General features: G+C 43.3%; 1 protein-coding gene across 5 annotated transcripts in view; it reads left to right on the top strand.

Moving 5' to 3' along the window:
- Nucleotides 1–21,959, top strand: part of STAT6 (signal transducer and activator of transcription 6) — a 604,937-nt gene that overhangs the window by 388,367 nt on the left and 194,611 nt on the right. For all 5 annotated transcript variants that reach the window (XM_069230781.1, XM_069230777.1, XM_069230780.1 and 2 more), the window contains exons 8-9: nt 250–438; nt 918–1,005. In XM_069230781.1, coding sequence (XP_069086882.1) covers nt 250–438; nt 918–1,005 — 277 coding nt within the window. The remainder of the gene's footprint in view (nt 1–249; nt 439–917; nt 1,006–21,959) is intronic.

Raw genomic sequence — 21,959 nt, 5'->3', positions numbered from 1 at the left:
GCAAGAGAGACCACAAAAGCAGGGAGGTGGGATAGCCAGAGGAAGAAGGAATCTAGGAGTAAAGTCACAATGATACGTTAATTAAATAGTTTACGCAGTAATGCCAAACCCATTTCTAAAAAGTCATGAATTAGAGACAAGACAATAGTGCCCGTTGAAGTTATGAACTGCTGTTGATGGCGTCTGCTCAGTGTTGTTCACTTCTAGAATGTGATGAAATTTTTATGTGCACCTTCACTCACTCCTCAGCTCATTAATTGTGGATAAGCAGCCTCCCCAAGTCTTGAAAACCCAAACCAAGTTCCAGGCCGGTTTGCGATTCTTTTTGGGGTCCAAGCTGCTTGACAACCAGGACAAGATGCCTAGTGTGAAAGCGTCTATCATCACAGAGAAGCAAGCACGGGAGATGGTGCTGAGGCAAAGCGTTGAGGCCTGGACGTGAGTAAAGGTTTTTGGAAAGTTTGTAGACCAAAAGAATTGGAGAATGTATCCTGGAGTCGCTTGTCAGTATTAAATATGTGAGGATTTAAGTGATCTGAAGTAGCTTAAAACCCCTGCAGCTTTGAAGCAGCTATGGATCTGGTGGATTTGGCAAGAGTGTTGTAGAAATTAATTGAAATACTGTACATCTGAGCTTTGTCTTCCCCTGGCATGGGCTTGAGATAGTAATTTTCTACCCAGTTATTCAGCTGCATGCATTGATTGCTTAATATGTACATCTTCAAATAAAAGTATCAGTGTGCCAGAATGTTACATCTTACCAAAGTGAAATGTGTATTCCTGTGCCTTTTGAGGTGAATAGTCAGGATCAATCATGAACATTTGATAAATGAGTTTTGTGGCTGTCATAAGGGTCTTTTTGATCTGTCTGCCTCTCATTTCATGCTTTATTTGCATATGTCATTCTCGTCTAACAGTGAATGTGCAGGTGAGATTGTGAACAACACAGCCACACTGGAGAAGCACCTGAGCTCAAAGGTCTACGGTGCAGTCTTCAAGAACCTGGTGAGTGGAATGCAATATAGCTGCCTTATTCCAATGGAGCAGCATGATACTTATGCCCTTACTTCTGTTGTCCCTTAGAGTGCTTAGGATCTGATGGTAAAGACCACAATGCAAGGTTTTTCTCAAAATATACAATCTGTTTGGTGCACTCAGTTTGCATGGACTAACAAATGGTGTCTCTTTTGGTCTAATAACTGAAAGAACAGTTTTTGGTTCTACTTGAGTTTCATGAGACATTAGATCACTCTGACCTAGGGAAGACTAGGTAGGTCAGTCATATCTGTGATGGACAACTTCAGTTAGAAATTAGAAATATTGGGTTAGAATATTATGCATTTACATAGAAAAGATAAATCTATATCTAAACAAAAACCTTTTCAAGGACAGTATGACCCAACAGGGAATTTATTATGTCATACTAAACAATATAATCATGCACGAAGGAAGTATTGTCCGATCTCCTTGTAGTGAGAAGACTAAATTTCAAAATGAGAATGTAACCCAACAATGCTGCAATAGCCACTTTTTTGCTATGAGTCTGAGCTTTACATACTCCGGAAGCTGATGACTGCCATTTTGATAAGATAAGCAAATACAATAAATTATTATTCTGGATATACTCTTCTTAGGCCATTTTGGAGGAAATACCTTATGAAGACTCACGAAAAAATCCTTCTGCATAACAATGACAAATAAGTATTGTCAAAACAAATAGGTCTTGCCTTTCTAAGGCATTAGCCATCATTTTTGCTTCAGCAATGCTTGTTGTGATGCTGAACAAAATCAGCAAAAGGGAAAAAAGCTTTGTTGCCGCTGCTGATCAACGTAACGAAAAAAAGGCAAAATGCCTGTTACATCGTGATGACAAATGTGAGCACGTGCATCACCTGTATGCATGTACGTACGTCAGGTTGCTGCCATTTTGGCTTTTGAAATTTACAGTTCCATGATGGCTGATACCTATCTTGGAGTGGTAAATTAACAAGCAAAGATGTGCGCACATCTCACCCACATGCATGTACAAACGCCAGCAGTCGCCACTTTGTCTTTTTAAATTTAAAGTTCCAAGGTGGCTGATGCCCATCTAGGAGTGGTAGATAAAAAAAAAAAAAACAATTAGAGGTGTGTGACAGCACATTTTGAAAAAAAAAGGATCAGTCTGGTATAAAAATGCTGTTGCCGGGCCCTACAGAAAAGTAAAAAAAGAAATTAAAAACAGGAATGCAAGGCATGAGGGAACTACAGAGGATGTGATTGGTGAGTGAAGCCAAGTGAAGTAGGTGCATGAATGAAAGCAGCATTGGAAGGGTAAAAATCATCCTATCAAAAAAGGTTGTAGAGAAGCAATGCTGTAGGGGAGGGACAAGCACAATAAGAGGAAGGTAATTACTTGAATAAGAGGCAAGCAAATGAGGCAAGAAGTCCTTCCAGTCATAAGCAGTGGTCTGATCAAAAGCTCCTGAATGGTCTTTCGACAACAGGCAGATAAAAACTGTCTGAAGGCAACACTAAAAAGTGCAAGGCTTAAAGCATGACAATTGTGGATGGGGGGGGGTGTATGCTTCCAGAAAGAATGAGAAAAAGAGACAAGATACTGAGGAAAAGACTTGGCATCCTCCAGATTCCAGTATCTATGGCGCATGTAAACAGAAAAAAAAGCAACTGACCTTACGAGTTGAGGTTGGCTTCTTTATTGTCCACTGTTGCAGTGATGTCATGTGAATCCACGGCTAGTTCCCCGTCAGTGCCACTCGGTGCAGAGATGAGGTATTGTTGAAAAAAAAGCTTACAGGTTCAGCCTTAGTCTTGGGAAAAGTTAATGATGAGGATTCTGCAGATAGATGTGTCCTTTATTAAGAAGAACATTGAAGACCTGTCTCTTGGAAAAAGTGAAAAGATAGGGCAAAACCACTATAATTGATATCTTAATACAACACATTACTTTTCAATGAACCATATGGAAAGCCCCTTGCACTGAAAGATCCCAATCCACAGGAGTAACATACGTTGAAGACAATACTCATGAGTTGATGCATACAGTAGAAACCCCTAAGTACACAGATTGGGTAATACTCTGAGCATTTGCAAATAGGGTGCACTGGCATGCTCAAGTTTGGGTTGTCAGTTGGAATTTCGTAGTTCACCGGTGAACCCTCATAGAATGAGAAATACAGGACAAAATGGGTAGTGTTTATGAGTAATTCCAGTATGGACCCCATCCTCACCTTCAATGGAAAAACACCCTATTGATTGTATTGTGGCCCGACTCCAGCACGATCTATAGCTTTTAAGAAGCATCTTCAAGTTACTCTTGATGTGAGAAAAAATAAATCCGAGAATCAAGTGCCTCAACATGTCCCACTGAAAAAATAACAATTAGAATGAACAACATCCAAAATGTTCTGCAGATGCAATTTCTCAAGAAGAGGAGTACATTGTAGAGTCATGGTTTTGAGACCTAGACTTTCATGGGGAAAATAATAAATAGTAGTGATGGCCTTAAGCAGTAGGAAGCATTTTGTTCTGGGATAACAAAAGAAAGAGACATTGGGGGAAATATATGTAGCTCCCCCATCCTCATGTGCAGGTAAACCTGAAAGAGGGTGGAACAGGCTGTATGCATTGTGCACAGAGGGAGATAATCTGGGAACATGGTATAGAAAGTGACTCATCTGGGATCCCTTTTTGCTCCACACTAGGGAGATCTGCCACAATGACATCTGCTCTCCTGAATGGGCTGTGCTACTTTCACAGTTGCTTCTTCTTGATACCCAGATACACTCTGGGGTCTTCTGTAGTTGTCACTCAGATATCCCCTGTCACTCTTTCTTGTTTGTTCTGGTATTACCCTCCTTGGTCTCCCATACACCAAGTGGACACCTGTCAACAGTCCTACAGAAAGTTGTGCATCTCCACCAGAGTCCTCCAAAACAGTTCTTCTACAGGGTCTTGTTGTTTTAGGCTAAAGGCTTCATTTGCAGATAAAGAAGCCTGTGGCCTTCTTTGATATATATATATCTATATATATATATATATAAGAAATGACCCGGCACATCAAACTGTTTGTTAGTATATAAAAGCTTTTTGACCCATCTTTTCAAGTTTCATCTGAAATCACACAGTTCCACAATCCAATTTCATGGAATCACTGCTTTTTATTGATCCAGAATAAAATTACATAATCCATAGCCAACGCGTTTCGTCCTAACGGATATATATATATATATATTTGTAAAAGGTTACATCCTTGTAACAAAGGTAACAGGGATGTTATAGTTAGGTTCTGAATTTACTCCCACAAAACCAGAGAAATTCAGCTGTTATAGTTAGTTATTTCAAGTAACTATAACTCACGGCCTAAGGTGACTATAACTTGGGCCCCTCTATGCAGTTTTTACTTCAATAATTTGAATGCAATGTTTCATTGATATTTTTACTGCTGTTACAAAAGTTGCCCCGAGTGCAGCAATATCTGGGGTAGTTAGCAGTGCATGGCAAGAATGCAAGTTACAGTTACCTTAGGCCACAATTGATAGTTCCTTGAAATAACCGTTAACTGCTGAATTTTTCTGGGTTGGTCCGAGTTAGTTCAGAACCTAACAATAACATCCCTGTTGCCTTTGTTTTTTTCAGTGAATTGCTGTGTTTTTTTTTTAACGTAAAGTCATTGCCATTATTATACATTAATCCAATGACCTCCACGCATGCCCTTCTGCAGTGCGCGGCAGGGTTGCCTGCAGGGCCTCTCTCTCTTGGTGTGAGAAACAGTCTGAGCGGGTGTGTCTGGTTGTGAGAGTGGGTATAAGTATGTCTGTCTGGGTGTGAGAGGTTCTGTGTGGGTGTGAGAGTGTCTGGGTGTGAGAGCAGGTGTGAGAGGGTGTCTCTGGGTGTCAGAGTGGGTGTGAAAGTCTCTGTGAGTGGGTGTGTGAGTGTCTGGGTCGTGAGTGGGTGCGTGAGTGTTGAGTAGGTCTGTGAGTGGGTATATGAATGAGTGCATCTGTGAATGCATGCGTTTTTGAGTGGGTCTGTGACTGAATGCATGAGTCTCTGAGTGGGTCAATGAATGGGTGTTTGAGCATGATTAGGTACATGAATGTCTGAGAGAGTCTGAGTGTGTGCATAAATGTCTGAGTGCATCTGTGAGTGGGCGTATGAGTGTCTAAGTGGGTCTCTGAGTGGGTGCATGAGTGGGTATGTAAGTGGGTGCCTGAGTTTGAGTGGGTGCAAGAGTGTCTGAGTGCATCTGAGTAAGTGTTTGAGTGTCTGTGTGGATGTGTCAGTAGCTGTGTTATTGATTCAGCCACGAAGGAATCCCACCTGCCCTTTTATCCAACTAGAGCCCACAGCTTTGCACACAATATCTACCCAAGTGGAGTTCTTTCTGCCTCCTTGGGTAAACGTCCTGTATGTATTCTACACTGAAGCTGTGTAATGGAGCACAAGGAAATGTCACCAGTGACCTTGTGTGTGTTTGTCAGCATGATTGTTCATGTTGCCTCTTTTTCTATTATTCTGTGATAACATGAATTCTCCTGTAGAGAGGCCAACGAGAGTACAAAGGCCTAAATCTCCAACAATCCAGAGCCCTTCCTCTTATCTAAATGACGTAAGTACTTCTTTGTTTTGTGGTGATGTCCTCATATTCCATAGCATCAAGAACGCACCACCAAAATCAGTGGGAAATGAACTGGTGCCCTTTGGTAAGCTGTCCATCATCCTGGTAAAATGCGGGAAGACTTTTGCATACTGCTAAGCTGGACAGTGCGGGGCCAAGTGGGCGCAGCTTCCAGGTGATTTGCACGTTTGCATACTCGTAGCAGTTTAAAGAGAGAACCATGGACTTTATAGGGCCCCTCGCAGGGCTGATTTCGGCTCTGGGGACTCCATCTTCTGGAGAAATGGAAGAGTCGTCTGCCCCGGGGTCCCCACACTAGTCTGACTTTGGTCCCGGGGACCTCAGCACCCGGGAATGTCTCCTGGGTGCCCCTTAGGGCACCCAGTGTGCACTGGGACCACGGGAGGGAACCTCAAGGCACCCGTGGCCCCAGTTAACCCCGACCTCCTGCAGGAGCCGACATCGCTCTTGGGGCAGGGAAAGAAATGAAACCTCTGCTTCTAGCGGGCGAGAGCACTTTGACAGCTCTCGCTTGCTGGAACTGGAGTGTTTGCTCCTGCCAAGTCAGAGCAAATAGCTATGGCCTGGGGGTAGGCACCCCGGGACATAGCAGGAGCTGGCCTTGGGGGGGGGTGGTATTGATCCCCAAGGCCATGTATTGCTCCACGAGGGGAACCTCACGGTCCCCCTCCAATGTCTACTTTAGCCCCGGGGAGGAAATGGTTGTCCCCAGGGTTGGGGGTACCCAGCAGACTCCCTTTATTGTTTTATTGCAGCCCCGGGGTTGTGGCAGTCCCCGGGGCTGCCCGGAGGGCCACCTGAGCCCCCCCTGCATTAATTTCATATTTAGCCCCAGGCAGGTGGCAGTCCCCGGTACTGTGGACGAGGCTGTAAGGGCCTCCCTCATTACAACTTAGTGTTTTGCCCCAAGGAGGTGGATAGGTGGATGTCCCTGTGGCTTCAGGGGGTCCGCGACCCCCCACATATTTTAGACTCATTGTCCCAGAGAGGAGATGGTCCTGGGGCTAATACAAGCCCTAGGAGGAGGGCCTCATGCACCCCCTCCTTTTTTATGCCCCTGGGACCTGGCCCAAAATAAATGAAAGGCCCATGATGCCTCTTTTTGTCCCTTCAAAAATCTTGGAAAAATCCATGGATCGATCTGCTGATGTTTCTGGCTTTTTTTTATTATGCTTTTTATCCCTTGTGGGGTCCGTGAGGGACCCTAGTCCAAGGCTAGGGGCACAGGTGACCTTACCCTGTCCCCTTTTCTTTCTTTTTGTTAACTTTTTTTGCGGGACTTGGCTAAAGCCTTGTCCCAAAATGGCTGCCAACCATATTTTTTTGATGAAGTGTTAGCAGCCAATCAGATATCAGCACAGCAAGGGACAGTTGGGTCAGCAGAGGATCCCTGTCCCTAGATATCTATATTTTTAAAACCCTAATACCTCAAAAACTACCAACCTGATTTACACCAAATCACAAAAAGAAAAAGCATGGGGAAATCCTGTTCCACTCCCCTTTTTCTCAGCCCCTGCTTGACAGATCACCCCAAATCTTTGAAGATAGCAGCTGAACTGACTGAAGATTCATCAAGCGATACTAAAGTTATTAGCAAAACAAGAAACACTCTTCCTATGGAAATTAGGTCCTAACTATAACTATCTAATGGCGATCGCCAGCAGGTAAGATAAAAACCTGTATATATCTATCTACCTACCTATCTATAAAAAATATAAAAATATATATATCTATATATATATATATATATATATATATATATATATATATATATCTATATATATATATATATATATATATATAACCTAGTTGTGGTCGCCAGTAGGTATAGTTAAGTCAGCTGTTCCATGAGAAAAGCTTTTTTTGTGTTACTAAGCTAATAACTTTGGCCACGTTTGACGAATCTCCATGAAACTTTACAAAAAAGTGCTACTTTTTGATTAGTTTGTGCATGGAAAGTTTTGGGGTAACCCGTCAAGCAGGGCCTGAGAAAAAGAGGGGTCCCAAAATGCAAAATCCCCATGCATTTTCCATAGACTTCTTTAGACCAGAGGGACCCACCCCTGGGACCAAAAACGAAAAAAAAAATCTGGAAAAAATGTCAGCAATCCTGTGGGATTGTTAAAACAAAAATGGCAGACAGGGCTGCTTTGTTTTACCAATAGAAGGGGGGTGGGCGCCTGTCACTCCTCTAGCCTTTACAGGCCACCCACCCAAGCCATCAGCAGCCCTTGACAGCCCACTCCTGGGGCAAAAAACATTGTAAATGGGGAGGGACAGACATGCATCCCCCTCTGTGAGCCATCAGAGGCCCCGGGCACCCCACCCCCGGGGCTGAAATCATTGAATAATGGGAGGGGGGCTGCACAGCCCCTCTCTCTGAGCCTCTAAAGGGCCCAAGGAGCCCACCCACAGGGCTGAAATTCTTCAAAATGGGGAGAGGGACTGCTGGCCCCCTTCCCTGAGCCTCTAAAGGCCCCAGGAAGCCCACATCTAGGGTTGATTACTTTAAGGGAGGTGAGCCATTAATGGCCCCAGGGACACCATCCCACAGTGCCAGCTCGCATGCTATGTCCCGGGGACTCCACCCCTAGGACATAGTGGTTTTCCTGCATGCACCACCACAGGCAGGGAAACCTGTGTTTGCTTCTCCTTAATCCGAGCAATTTTGAATCTCCCGCCAGGCTGGAGCAAACACAAAGGGGGTTATTCTAACTTTGGAGGAGGTGTTAATCCGTCCCAAAAGTGACGGAAAAGTGACGGATTTACCACCAGCCGTATTACGAGTCCATTATATCCTATGGAACTCGTAATACGGCTGGTGGTATATCCGTCACTTTACCGTCACTTTTGGGACGGATTAACACTCCTCCAAAGTTAGAATAACCCCCAAAGTCTGCTCCCAGCCTGCGGGAGCGTTAAAAATGCTCCCACCGACTGGAGGCAGACATTTGATTTGTTTCCCTGCCCACACTTATGGGAATGGGTGAATCCATGGATGCCTTACTCTACCCTACTATCAAATCTGCTTTTCGTAAGTAGCTAAGCAGGGGAGCTGCCAAACCGGTGGGCTTAGGTCAGGGACCCATGTACCAACAGTTCTTTCAAGACCCCCGCAACCGAAGACCATCCAGAGGGACCTCTATGGGAAATGGGCATAAGAAAGGCAAAGGAGGCCCTGCAAGGTGCTCGTCCGCTGTGGACCTTTGGCTTCCCCTCCTTTGACCCATCACATCTGCCGTAAAGACATAACCTCAGATCAATGGGTTGTCTCCATTGTGCAGGAATATTACTGCCTCACGTTTCATACAGCCCCTCAAACGTACCACCCTGCCATCACATACTAAGTTCAAATTACCTTCACCTTCTGCAGGAAAAGGTTCAGGTTCATTAACAAAAGGGTATAACAGAACCTGTACCTTTACACCAAAGCTGTACTGGGTGTATTCTTTGTATTTTCTAATCTCCAAAAGACGGCTTCCATTGGCTCATCTGCAATCTCTGGTCACTTAACAGGTTCATGTTCTCCGAACACTTTTACATGGTCACTGAAGAAAATGTTGTCCAGCTACTACATCAACACAACTTTATTTCAGCACTGGTTTTGAATTATAAATACTTTTAGATCCTGATTTACCCAGCACATCACGAGTTCCTCCTGCATGTAAATAGATGAACAACACTACCAATTCAAAGTGTTACCCTTCGGAGTCACCACAGCTCCAACAGTATTTACTGACTGCCTAGCAGTGTTACCAACGCACCTGCCAGACACACCAAGCTACTCTTCCATATTTGATCAAAAGCAGCAGCAAACAACAATGTCTAGCACGCACTCAACCAGCAATGTCTCTACTTCAAAGCCATTGCAAAAAAATTTAATCATAGCTGCTTCATGTGCAACCCTTCCATTCCAACAGCCGCTGCCTGTTTTGTGGACACACCATCGCATTACTGTTCAAACTGTGATGAAACCATTGAGGGTGATGACTTTATGTACAGAAATTGTACCATACACCAGATTACACATGCACCCGCTCTGCTTTAGTAGAACAGCAACAGTATGTTGCTTGGTAGGTCCTTTCCAGACCCCCTTCCACAGGTGACTGTAGCTATTGATGCCCCTTTTACTGGGTGGGGAGCTCACCTCTGTGACATGACTGTCAAAGGTGCTTGGACTCCTCACCTCCAGCAGTGCCACATAAATAACCTGGAGCTTCAAGCCATCAGACCAGCACTGAAAGCGTTCCTCCCACTTCTGCAGGGGAAAGCAATATTAATGAAGACAGAAAACGTGACAGCTATGTTCTACATCCAGAAACAGTTTTGTGCCTAAATCCCCCAGCTTACTGTGCTAGCTTAGGTGATTTGGCACCGGGAAACCTGCAACAACATTCAGTTGTTGGACGAGCATTTGGCGAGATGCTCAGAAACAAGAACACAAGTGGGAACTCCACCCACAAATCCCTCACATGTAGTTTCAGTGGTGGGGAACTCCAGCAATAGATTCCTGAAAAGGCATAGTGCCAAACTTTCACCTCCAGGTACAATCGCCCTCAAGCATTGCACTAACGATTAACTTATCAGGAATATTTGTGTATGCTTTTCCACCTATCACTCATCACGTATGTGGGTTGAGGAAGATGAGGCAGATGTCCAAGATCTTCATCTTATTGGCACCAACCTGCATGAAATAGCCCTGGTATTCAGGGCTCCTACAGATGTCAGTCAATCCTCATGAGAAGCTTCTGTAACCACCAGAACATCTCACTCAGCATCATGGCAAGCTCAGACACACAGATCCCAAACAGCTGAATCTAGCTATCTGGTAACTGACTTCCTGGAATTGGTTACCTCAGTCTGACAGAGAAAAGCATGGTTATCCCGAGTGAGGAAGAAAAGCCTAGCCCTTACTCATGTTATGCCTCTAAGTTCAGGCTATGCTGCATCTCCAGTATGGGAGATTTGTCTTACTTTCTGCACTTCTACAAAACAGACCTAGCTTACACTTCTATGTGTTTACAGCTATCCCCTGTGGGGGCATACCTTCAACATAGGCAACATTTTTCCATTTGTAAAATACCAACTGTTAAAGCAGTTATGAAAGGACTACTGAGGGTATTACCACCAAAGATGCCCCCAGCACCTGTTTTGAACCTCATTGTTGTCCTTCTGTGCCCCGTAGGTCCTCCTTTTGAACCTCGGCACTCGTATAAATTACAGTTCTTGTTTTGGAAGGTGGAGGGTGGCTGTCTTAATTGAAATTACCTCCCTTAAATGCATTAGCAAACTACAAGGTCTTAAGGTCCAATAACTATTTCTTCAGATTCACAAGATGTGATAGCTCTTCGTACTAATCCCCAACCCCAGATATCTGCCCAGTGTTGTTACGCCCTTCCACATGAAGGAGTTTGAGTTGCCCATCCTCTTTCTACAGCCAGTCTATAGCACGAAGTGCCCTTGGTGCTCTGGATAATAAGAGTGCGCTCACATAGCACATAAACAGAACTTAGGGCCCAATTTAACTTTTGGTGGACAAAATAGTCACCATTCGCCTGGCCAAGGGCTTTACGTCTGCCTGGCTATGACTACTCTGCATGCCAAATTTATAAACAACCGGATAGCAGGCTCCTATTTAAAAAGGCAGTGCCAGAAACCGCTTTCATTGTGGTTCCTGCCAATGCATTTTACTGTTTGTTACAGGGTGCATCAGAAGGATGCAGCCCTGTAACAAACAGTAATTATTTTCAAAAAGAAAATCCTGAAAAGGATTGTCTTTTTGTACAGAAAAAAAAGTAATGCTTCCCTCGCCATGGAAGGCTTCTCCATTGGCAGGTGGAGCATTAAAATGGCGTTAAGAAACTGTTAAAAAATGATATGTCCACCCATCCAAATTGAGTGGGCGGACATGTAGTCATTTTTCAGGCGTCCCTTGCTACCCAGCTCCATCGGAGCAGGTTAATCTTAGCAGGAAACAGAGTATTCTCTGCTGTGATTAACTTAAAGGTCTGCCCACATCTAAATGTAGTAGGTTGACGGGTTCCTGGTGGTGAGGAAACGCTATTGTGACAGCATCTTTACCACCAAGAATTAAATGGGTACTTAAAACCTTTACAATGCTCACTCATTTCTTGTAGCCTTTAAAGAATCCCACAGGTGCCGTTCCATCTCTAAAGCTGGCATTGCCAAGTCGAAAGTTAAGTGCATCCAGACTTGCTATGCCAAGGCTAAGCACACACTCCCTGTGCCCTTGGAACCCATTCTACACACAAGAATGATACAAACATAGCATTTTTAGGTAATAGCTCTTTGAATTATATTTGCAAGGCTGCTATCGGTCATACCATCACCAAGCATTATTGTGATGATCTTCTAGCACGTCAGAAGCCTTTAGTTGGCCAAGGAGTCTTGAGAACACTGTTTCAAACAGCTGCATCATCTGCCTGCTGGTTAACACTTTAGAAGGGGCTGCTTTATAGTCTGTGCAGAGCAGGTGTATCTTCAGCCGTACATGCTACAGACAGAAAATGTAACTTACATGTAACGATTTATTTATAGCGTGTAGTGCTGTAAATTCACATGCACCCATCCTTCTCCCCAGAATCAAGCGATGACCATAGAAAGTTTTTGTATGTCCTTTCTTATGTACCCAACACTCTGCCTTTGACATTGCACTCCACTTACACTACTCGCTCCCTGAGCAGAAATAATCTGTGGTGGAGTCAGTGAATTATAGCATTGTGGACCAAGGGTGGAGTCACAACAAGTCGTCTGACTTGAATTTCACAGAAGAAAAACATGTTGCAACCTTTCAGACCCAACACTAAATGGGAGAAGTATCCAGAGCATGTGAACCTACAGCACTGTTTCCTATGAACAATGGTTACAGTATATGTATATATATATATATATATATATATATATATCTCCGAAGCGAAAGCTCTGGGTAGTTCCCAAGTTTCATTGGAGAGCAGCGCGGGTATGGAGCACCCTGTGACACTCTAGATTTGCTCACCTCACATGTGTGTTTTTCTAGCAAGGTTTTTATAGATGTATATATACATATGTTTGTGTGTGTATATGTGTGTATGTATATATATATAAAAAAATATCTATATGTTTAATGGCATGTGTAGCTGCAGATACACATGCTATGCATACGTCTGCCATTTAGTGTTGGGCTCGAGTGTTACAAGTTGTTTTTCTTCGAAGAAGTGTCACGTGATCGAGTGATTCCCCCTCTTCGGCTCCTTTGCGCATGGGCATCGACTCCATGTTAGATTGTTTTCCCGCAGAGGGTAAGGTAGGAGTGATAGAGTATAAAGAAAAGAGATGTCCATGCAGATGGAATATATATATATATATATATATATATATATATATATACATACACACATATGTTCAAGTGTTTTTAACTTAAACTGCTACAGGCTTCAGGGGAGGTGGGAGGGTGCATGTGAATCTGCAGCGGAACATGCCACGAACAGATGTACACTGGGTAAGTGACATAGACTAGAAAGCAGTTATTCCTCCTGTAGGATGTTGGCTCGTATATACTATTTCTAAGTAAGAAATAGTGTGCACGGAGTCCAAGGGTTCCCCTTAGAGGTAAAAGAGTGGCAAAATTAGATAATTCTAATGCTCTATTTTGTGGTAGTGTGGTCGAGCAGTAGGATTTTCAGAGAGTAGTGTTAAGCATTTGTTGTACACACACAGGCAATAAATGAGGAACACACACTCAAAAGACTTACTCCAGGTCAATATAAAAAGCACTGCAGGGTTTGACTGCAGGGCCTGACCAGCCCTGTGGCCAAATCTCCCACATGCACCCAAATCCAAGCTGCACACATCCTTTAGCCGTGAGCAGCATGGGGTTGGATGCAGTGTGTTGTTTTTTAGTATTTCTCTGGATCCGCTGTTGTGAGGTTATTTTGGCATCATTTTGTGGGAACGTTATTTTAGCTATAGGCCTGCAGCTTGTGCCCTTTAGCCTAGGAAATCATTCATTTTATTATATTAGCAGAAGCCTCATTCTGTGGTGATATAGTTATTATTTTATCTGTTGTTCGCTCTGCTAGAAAGTTTCATCTCTTAGCACAACTTCTTCACTGTGTGCTTGCTCAAGGCTGTACATGATGATGTCAGTAAAAGCAGAACATCACATTCCCTTTTGTTTCCTGGAAACATATGTATTATTATGTTAGGGCAGTATTCTCAGAACATCTGATGTTTTATTATAAAAACACCTCTCTGCCCACTACACGTTAGTGAGAAATTCCAGCCAGAAGTTGCCATTGCATGCTGTTTGCTTCATTGCACCTGTCTGCTGAGACTGAACATCTTTTCCGCCCACATGGGAGAAGACTCGAGTAGACCAACGGCCCTCTTCTCTACTGCCATATTCAGGTATGGGGGATGGTGTCTTCCCAAGGGTCCTGAAGGGCGGATTTGGGCTAACACCGTGGTGCTATAGTATAGAACCCTAGTGGTGTGGGTAGGAATTCTGACACTATGGTAGGACCGATAGAAAAGGGCAAGATCTGTTCCACCACAATTTCCCTGAGAAATCGGAATGTCATGCACACGGCTGCCACAAATCACCTCTATCGTTGGGTACTTGAGAGGTACTGCTAGCTGGCCAGAAGGGTTAGGCCGACAGTTGTCACACGGTGTGGGATTGGACTCCGTTCTCCACAATCTGGTTGTGCTGCAGCCTGAATCCAGCAGTCTCATTGCTATATAGAGAGTCGGGCATAACATGGTGCTGCCAGTGTTTGGTCAGGCACTGAATTATGGATCTCCCTGAGTATTTCTGACTCACTACATGCTAAAGGCACCCCAATACTATATACAGACATCCGTGGTAATGAGGATTTCCTCCTCAGCTGGATAGGTGGCACCTATTTAAGACTGTATGCTGTTCAAGCTTGAACCTTGAAAGGATTAATCCCCAGTTGGTGTCCTTATCTCTGAACAAGTTCATTCAACATGGCAAACCCACACAGGAAAGGGTAGTAAAAAATGTTTTACTCTTGGGCTAATTTTCCAGCAGTTGATGGGAACAGCAATGCATTTCATCATTATACACATGCTAACGTACCTGCACTATATAGAGCATATGCCTACATAGAAATACCTTTATCATTTCAAGACCTCCAAAACTGGCCCTACCACATACAACACTTCATGTTAGGCTAGCCCCTTTAAATAATGAAGGTCCTACCTGGCCACAATCAACCATATACACACCACATCCTGATACAGGCACCTTTCCAGTAGCTGAGGTTCATTGCTTATACATTGAGCTTGTAGCAATATATATCCTCTCATTACAATTTGTAATACAAACATTAAGTACTAATCTAGCACAGGCTGCTTTAGCACAACCACATGCAGCCACATCTGGCATTAACCCTGCAGCTGTGCACTCGATTATGAATAAAGTACCCGTAAAATATGAAGAAATTCCGTTTAGATTAGCTCACAAAAATAAACATGTTGCAAGCAGTGTTTTCCAATTTGGGAACCCAAGAGAAACACAGAATTCTCGCTATGTGCTTGCCATTTGGGATGGTTCCCTCAGTGGATAACTACACCACCTGGGGCACGGTATTTGCTGCTCTCTACACCACTGCACACAGTACACCAACACTTGATAATCTTCCAGAAGTGTTAAAACAAATTTAAGATGAATACTGGGCTGCCCCAAACCTGTATGTGGGGATGCAATTAAGGGCAATAGTGATACAGTGTCCTCAATAATATTGAGTAACCTAAAAGGGGAAGCACTAGCTTTGACAGTGCTCTAGTTGCTCCTTAATGTTCCTCCACAGGATCAAAAACGTGAGCTGCCTGAGATTATTGCTGAAACATATTCACGTATAGGTCAGGATAATTTGGGAGCCAGACCTAGTAAACCGCAATGACAAGGTAAATCCAACAGGGATTCTACCAAGCAGGCAGCTGCAGGTTCCAAAAAACGCTGGGATAAACAAAAACAAATTAAAAAAGATAAGTGAGAATCTCCACATTTGGAGACCGCTGAAAAATGCTATAACCTAGGAAATAATGATAATATAAAAACTCCTGATAGATATCAATATACTGATAAACATCAATGTCATTCCTTTCAAGACTCACCGGATAAACTTAGAGAGGTGTGTGATCAGAACAACAAACAGAGTACATGAGACTAAAAAACATTTACAAGCTCATCGGAAGTTCCAATTAAAAAAGAAAAACTTCCACAACAAAAACCCCAATTCAAAAAGAAGGTGGCAGCTATTTCTGCAAGAAATGGCACGCAAGATGAGAGTTTTAGGAGCGTCTGGAGAGGAAAGCAACTGACAACTTTTTGGAAGTCGAAACTACGGATATGTGCATCTCCCCTCCCAATAGGGTGTATAAAATGAAAATACAATTAGAGGCAGACATTGAGTGTACAAGTGGTACCATATTCTGGAAATTACAAACTGGCATCTATGACATTTTATTAGCCAAAAAAGATTGGCTGCCACAATTTGTCTGTGAAGTCCCATGGGAGGTTGAAGGGAAGGGGGAGTAAAGAACATTTAGCTTGCCTTCTCACCCCTGGTTCCTGTAAAGTTAAGAGAGGCTTACACAATTGACTGGGCATTGGCACAAGCCCCCGCGCTGTATCGCAATCATGTGGGATGGGATAAAGATTCTCCCTACACATAATACCAATTAGGTCTCAACCTCAATATCCTATTAAGCATGCAGCTAAAACACCCGTGAGAGAGATTCTCACACAGTTAGAGTACCAGGGTGTAATTGATCCCCTTGTCTCACAAATTAATAATCCCCTATTTCCTGTTGCTAAGCCGGACCATAGAGAATAGTCTTGGATTACAGACATTTGAACAGTTGCACACACACATCTGATATCCAAAATGCTCACAGCACTCGTTAACTATATAGTGTTTAAAAAACACAAAACAACTTTGGATATCTCCAATGGCCTCTTCTGCCAAAATATAGCGCCTGAAAGTAGGGATTTAACCGCATTTAGCGCCTAGGCTTGCATAAAAAAAATGTTAGGCTCCCTCATAGGGATAAAAACAGTCCTGGGATGTTCTCAGCGTGTGTAACATCCATTTTACACAACATTGACCCGGAAGTGTTGTCCTATGTAGATGACATCTCCCTTCCAGATGATGAGCTCGTTCAACATCTAAGACAGGTGGTCCGCATTGTTGTGGGATTTGCCGAATTCGGCTACAAATTCAATTTTAATAAAACAAAAATTGCCTCCCTCAAGTGTCCTATTTCTGGGATACGAGTTATCAGATAAAGGAAAGAGACTAGATCCCCACTTTCTAAAAATTTTGCACAATTGCAACCACCAACTACCATAAAAAAGCTCCAGTCATTATTGGGCTTTTTAATCTTTGGCAGAACTTACATTCCAGACTATGCAAAATGTATTAATCCATTATATGATTTAATTTGCCCCAACTTTTCAAGCAGATATTGGACAGTCAAACACACGCGTATCCTCAGAGCATCGCAATAAGACATGCTTGCACAAAAAACTTACACACAAGGGACAAAAAAACTCATTTGGGCATCACAATAATTGCTGGTGCCATTGGCTTCACCTATGTAACATTCAATGTGGGAGATACCATCCGTAAAGCATGCAAATCACATTTGTATTCCACAGCGGAACAACTTTTTGCTTCAACAGAAAAGATTCTGACTGCTGTTCAGATGGCTGTCATTAAAGAGAAACCTCTGGCTCAGGGGAAACGCATTATTGTTGTGTCTCCGATCCCGGCCCTCAAGGCTGTTACAAAAGCCAGCGTTCCAAATGCGAAAGCATTACATCCACGCTGGATCCAATGGGAAAAGCCTCTGACAGTCACTGATGTAGATTACAATTATGACCCAAAATTACAAACTCAGGAATTCCTTAAATACGAAATGGAATATCCATTACCAGCAAACCCTTTGCCTATTGATCAATATCACATTTATTTACACTGATTGCTCAGCCCAACCAGCAATGAGCACTAAACACCAGTACTTCTGTGGCTACATGAAAGATAGTGAATTCCATCTACAAAATACTTACACGCAGACCTTAGGGGGTTGCACTGCACAACTAGTAGAGCTTAAGGCTGTAGTGATGGCACTGGAACACACGGATCCAAAACAACTAACATTAATAGTCAGTGATTCGTACTACTGTGTCCAGTCCTTCAATAAATAGCTGCATTACAGGCATCAGAATGGGTTCAGAAATTCAAAAGGCAACACCGTCAAACATAGGTTATTGTGGGGAAAAGTAGCAGATCTGAAAGATACGCTACCCAGTGGCGGTGTAGTTCATACATTGGGACATCAACGTGTAGATATACACGTTACAGGCAATAACTTGGCTGATAAAGTGGCCAAAACAGCAGTAGCTATGGCTTCTGTTGCTGCAATTACTTGTTCACGAACAAGGCTGGATGATGAAACACTGACTGCTGTGAAAGCTTTGGCTGACAGCAGACCATTATCAAAGGCACTACCAAATATTCCTACTGCATAACTAGCCTGAATACTGACTTAGTAACAATACCAGAGGTGGGTCATCATGTGATCCCAACCAAGACCAAAGGTCTGTGTATTGGTGGCCTTGTCTACACAGACAGACAAAACTGGGTGTCCTTCGCTGTGACATCTCAGCAAATAAAAGCGTCCACTGTCAAACGCCCACCACAGACACACCTTCTTAGTTCAAATAAACCACTGCAGTGTGTATACCTGGACCACTGTTGTCCTCTGACACCTGATGGTGCATACAAATACATCTTAGTAGCTGTCGACTCATGGTCCAGATTTCTGTGGGAATGGCCACAGCGATCAGATGACACTCAAACTGTTATTAAAGATTTGCAAGTCTTTATTGGGATATATGGGCACGTTATTTTAGCCATAGGCCTGCAGCTTGTGCCCTTTAGCCTAGAAAATAATTCATTTTATTATTTTAGCAGAAGCCTCATTCTGTGGCGATGTTTTTATTCTTTTATCTGTTGTTCTCCCTGCTTAGAAATTGTTTTTATTTCTTAGCACAACATCTTCACTCTGTGCTTGCTCAAGGCTGTACACAATAATGTTGTTGGTACAAAGCAGAACATCACATTTCCTGTTGTTTCATGGAAACATAGAATTTCTTATGTTAGGGCAGTATTCTCAGGACATCAAATGTTTTATAATAAGAACACCTCTTTGCCCCACTATACGTTAGAGGGAAACTGCAGCCAGAAGTTGCCATTGCATGCTATTCACTCCATTGCACCTGTCTGCTGAGACTGAACATCTTTTCCGCCCACATGCAAGAAGAATCTCAGTAGACCAGCAGCCCTCCTCGCTGCTACCATATTCAGGTATGGGGGATGGTGTCTTCCCAAGGGTTCTGAAGGTTGGATTAGGGCTAACACTGCTGTGCTCTAGAATAGAACGTTAGTGGTGTAGGTAGGAATTGTGACACTATGGTGGGACTTCTCTTATGTTTCACTTTTTTCATCACCACTCTGCTATTATCATGTTTCCTTATCCTAATCATTGCAGTACATGCCTTTTTATCTAAGATGCAGTGATTCAATAAAATTAATTGAACAAAGTTCTGCTTCTGTTTGTCTTTGCATGTGTGAGATGAATGTAACTGAAAGTAAAGGGCAAGATCTATTCCACCAAGATTTCACTGAGAAATCAGAATGTCATGCAGAAGGCTGCCACAAATCACCTCTAATTTTGGGTACTGGTGAGGTACTGCTAGCTGGTCAGAAGGGTTAGGCCAACAGTTGTCACACGGTGTGGGATTGGACTCAGTTCCCCACAATCCAGTGGTGTGGTCGCCTGAATCCAGCAGTCTCATTGTTATATTGAGAGCCAATATGATGCTGCATATCCACCGCAGATTTACACAGGGGGCTGCGCTGAGCCCCCTGGCCGATGAGCGGATCTGCAGATTGGACAATAAACAATTGGCAATGATTTGCCTATGAGGGGTTCCTAAGCGACCCCTCTATTTGTCCGATGGTATCATGATACCTGCATCCTGACCCCTTATGTGTTTTTTCATTTTTTTCCCCTGACCTAAACCACCCACCCCCTGACCCCCCCCCCCCCCCCACAGCCTCCCTGCGCTCCCCTCCCCAACAATGCGATAAACAGAATGGCATCCATGCCTTTTCTTTCAGGTTGTGACCAGCCAATCAGGGCCTTGTTTTTCGATGGATCTGCAGATTCACCACGGGTGGATCCGCATCCCTGTATATATATATTTATATTTTGTAACCTTAACTCTAAATCCAGTAAACCGATTTACACAAAACACAATCTGTGGACCAAGATCTACCTTCCTGCCAAATTTGGTATAGCTCTGTTCAGTGATTCGGGCTGTAGCTGTATCTAAAGAATGCAAAATCCCCATGTACACAGAATGGGGGAAAAGTTTTTGGGACCCCACCCCACTTTTCCTCAGGCCCTACTAGACCGATCACCCTGAAACTTTCAAGGGCCCAGTTAAAGTCAGAGTTGAATTAGTTTTGAAAAACTTAATGAAGATTTATCAAACAGGGCCAAAGTTATTGACAATACAAAAAATGCTTGATCTATCGTCAATTGTTTTTTTTTTTAACCTATTGGCGGTCAACAGTAGGTGGTTATAGTTAGGACCTAGTTTCAATAGGAAAAGCACTTTTTGTTTTGCCAATAACTTTGGTGCTGTTTGACGAATCTTCACGAAATGTTGAAAACTAGTATGCCACTCACTTCAAAAGTTTCAGGGTGATTCATCAAGCGGGGGCCAAGAGAAAGTGGGGGGTCCCAAAACATGATTTCCCCTTGCAATTTCCTACAGGCTTTTTCAACACGACTACAGACTGACCCTCTGGATAGAATTACCAAATGGCAGAAAGCTAGCTCTTGGTCCAGAAAGTGCCCTTTTTGTTATTCAGTGTAAATCCGTTCTGTAGTTTTTGAGTAAAGAAAAAAACAAAACTGTACATCTAGTGTCATGGGGCCTCCATGGATCCGAGAGATCTTATGCTGAGATCTGATTGGCTGCTAACACTTCAACCAAGAAGTGTTGGGAGCTAAAAAAAAGAGAATGGGGCAGGGTAGGATTACCTTAACACTAACACCCTCGGCCTGGTGGTGGCGTCCCTCAGTAACCACCGCAAGACCAAAAAGCATTTTTTCTAAATATTTTCCCACAACCCTGCGGAGAATCCGCACTTCCCGGGAAAAGTTACAAAACAAAAGCATAGTCTCCTTCGCTTGTTTCTATTTGAGCCCCTGGGCCGGCCAGGTCCCAGGAGCATATTATGCTATTTATTATGAGGAGGGGGTGCATGCAACCCCGCTCCCCTTAGACGATATGCTCTAAGGTAACTATGAATCGTGCCCTTGCCATGCACTGCTACATGCGTCACATGTTACATCAGTAAGGACATCCTCTATGACATAATTTATAATATAACTCCAACATTTGTAATAAATTTATTGATGATAAACCTGTGCATGTCGGGAAGGCGAGATATAGTTACCTTACAGCACGATGTATAGTGTCTTGAGATAAGTGTAACTACAAATGTTCACAGAGGTGGTCATTGTGTTATTATAGTTAGGTCAGGCTTTCCCTAGGAAGAGCAGTTTTTGTTTTGCCAATAACTTTGTTGCTATTTGATAAACCTTCATGGTACTTTCCAAAACAAACGTTCATCCACCTCAGACCCTTCCTGGAAAGTTTCAGGGTGATCTGTCAGGCAAGGGCTAAGAGAAACAGGGCTCCCAAAATGCAATTTCCACAGGGATTTTTGAAAAGCGATACAGAGAAAATGGCTAAACAGAAATACACGAAATTTGTGCTTTTTTTTAGTCTGTTCAGCTGTTGTGTAGAAGTTAAGGTTCGGAAAGTAGAGATGTTTAGACGGGAGTCACGCTGGAACGCAAATTTAAAAACACAGAGCGTTTTGATTGGTCACAAAGAATCTTTACCCGTCAACTAGGGTCCTACAGGATAGAGCGATCTCATTGGCTGTCCACAGCATGAAAGAAAATATTGTGCTCACCATTACAGGGTACACAGACATTGCCCTTTTATCCTGGAACCTGAGGGGGCAGAGTAGAGGTATTCTGACCAACTAGGCCAAATAGGGGCCGAAATACTGTTTTCTTCGACCCATCGATCCTGGGGTGATCTCGTGGGACATTCTGACAGCTCCCATGCTAGTTCCACAGAACACAGTGTGCCCTTTCCCCTCTCTGTAGCGCGTGTGGTCATGTAGGAGTCCCGCAGGAA

Source organism: Pleurodeles waltl, chromosome 4_2 (genome assembly GCF_031143425.1).
Source record: "Pleurodeles waltl isolate 20211129_DDA chromosome 4_2, aPleWal1.hap1.20221129, whole genome shotgun sequence".
NCBI lineage: Eukaryota > Metazoa > Chordata > Amphibia > Caudata > Salamandridae > Pleurodeles > Pleurodeles waltl.
The sequence above is the reverse complement of the archived record's forward strand: the minus strand, read 5'-3'. Positions and strand labels throughout refer to the sequence as shown.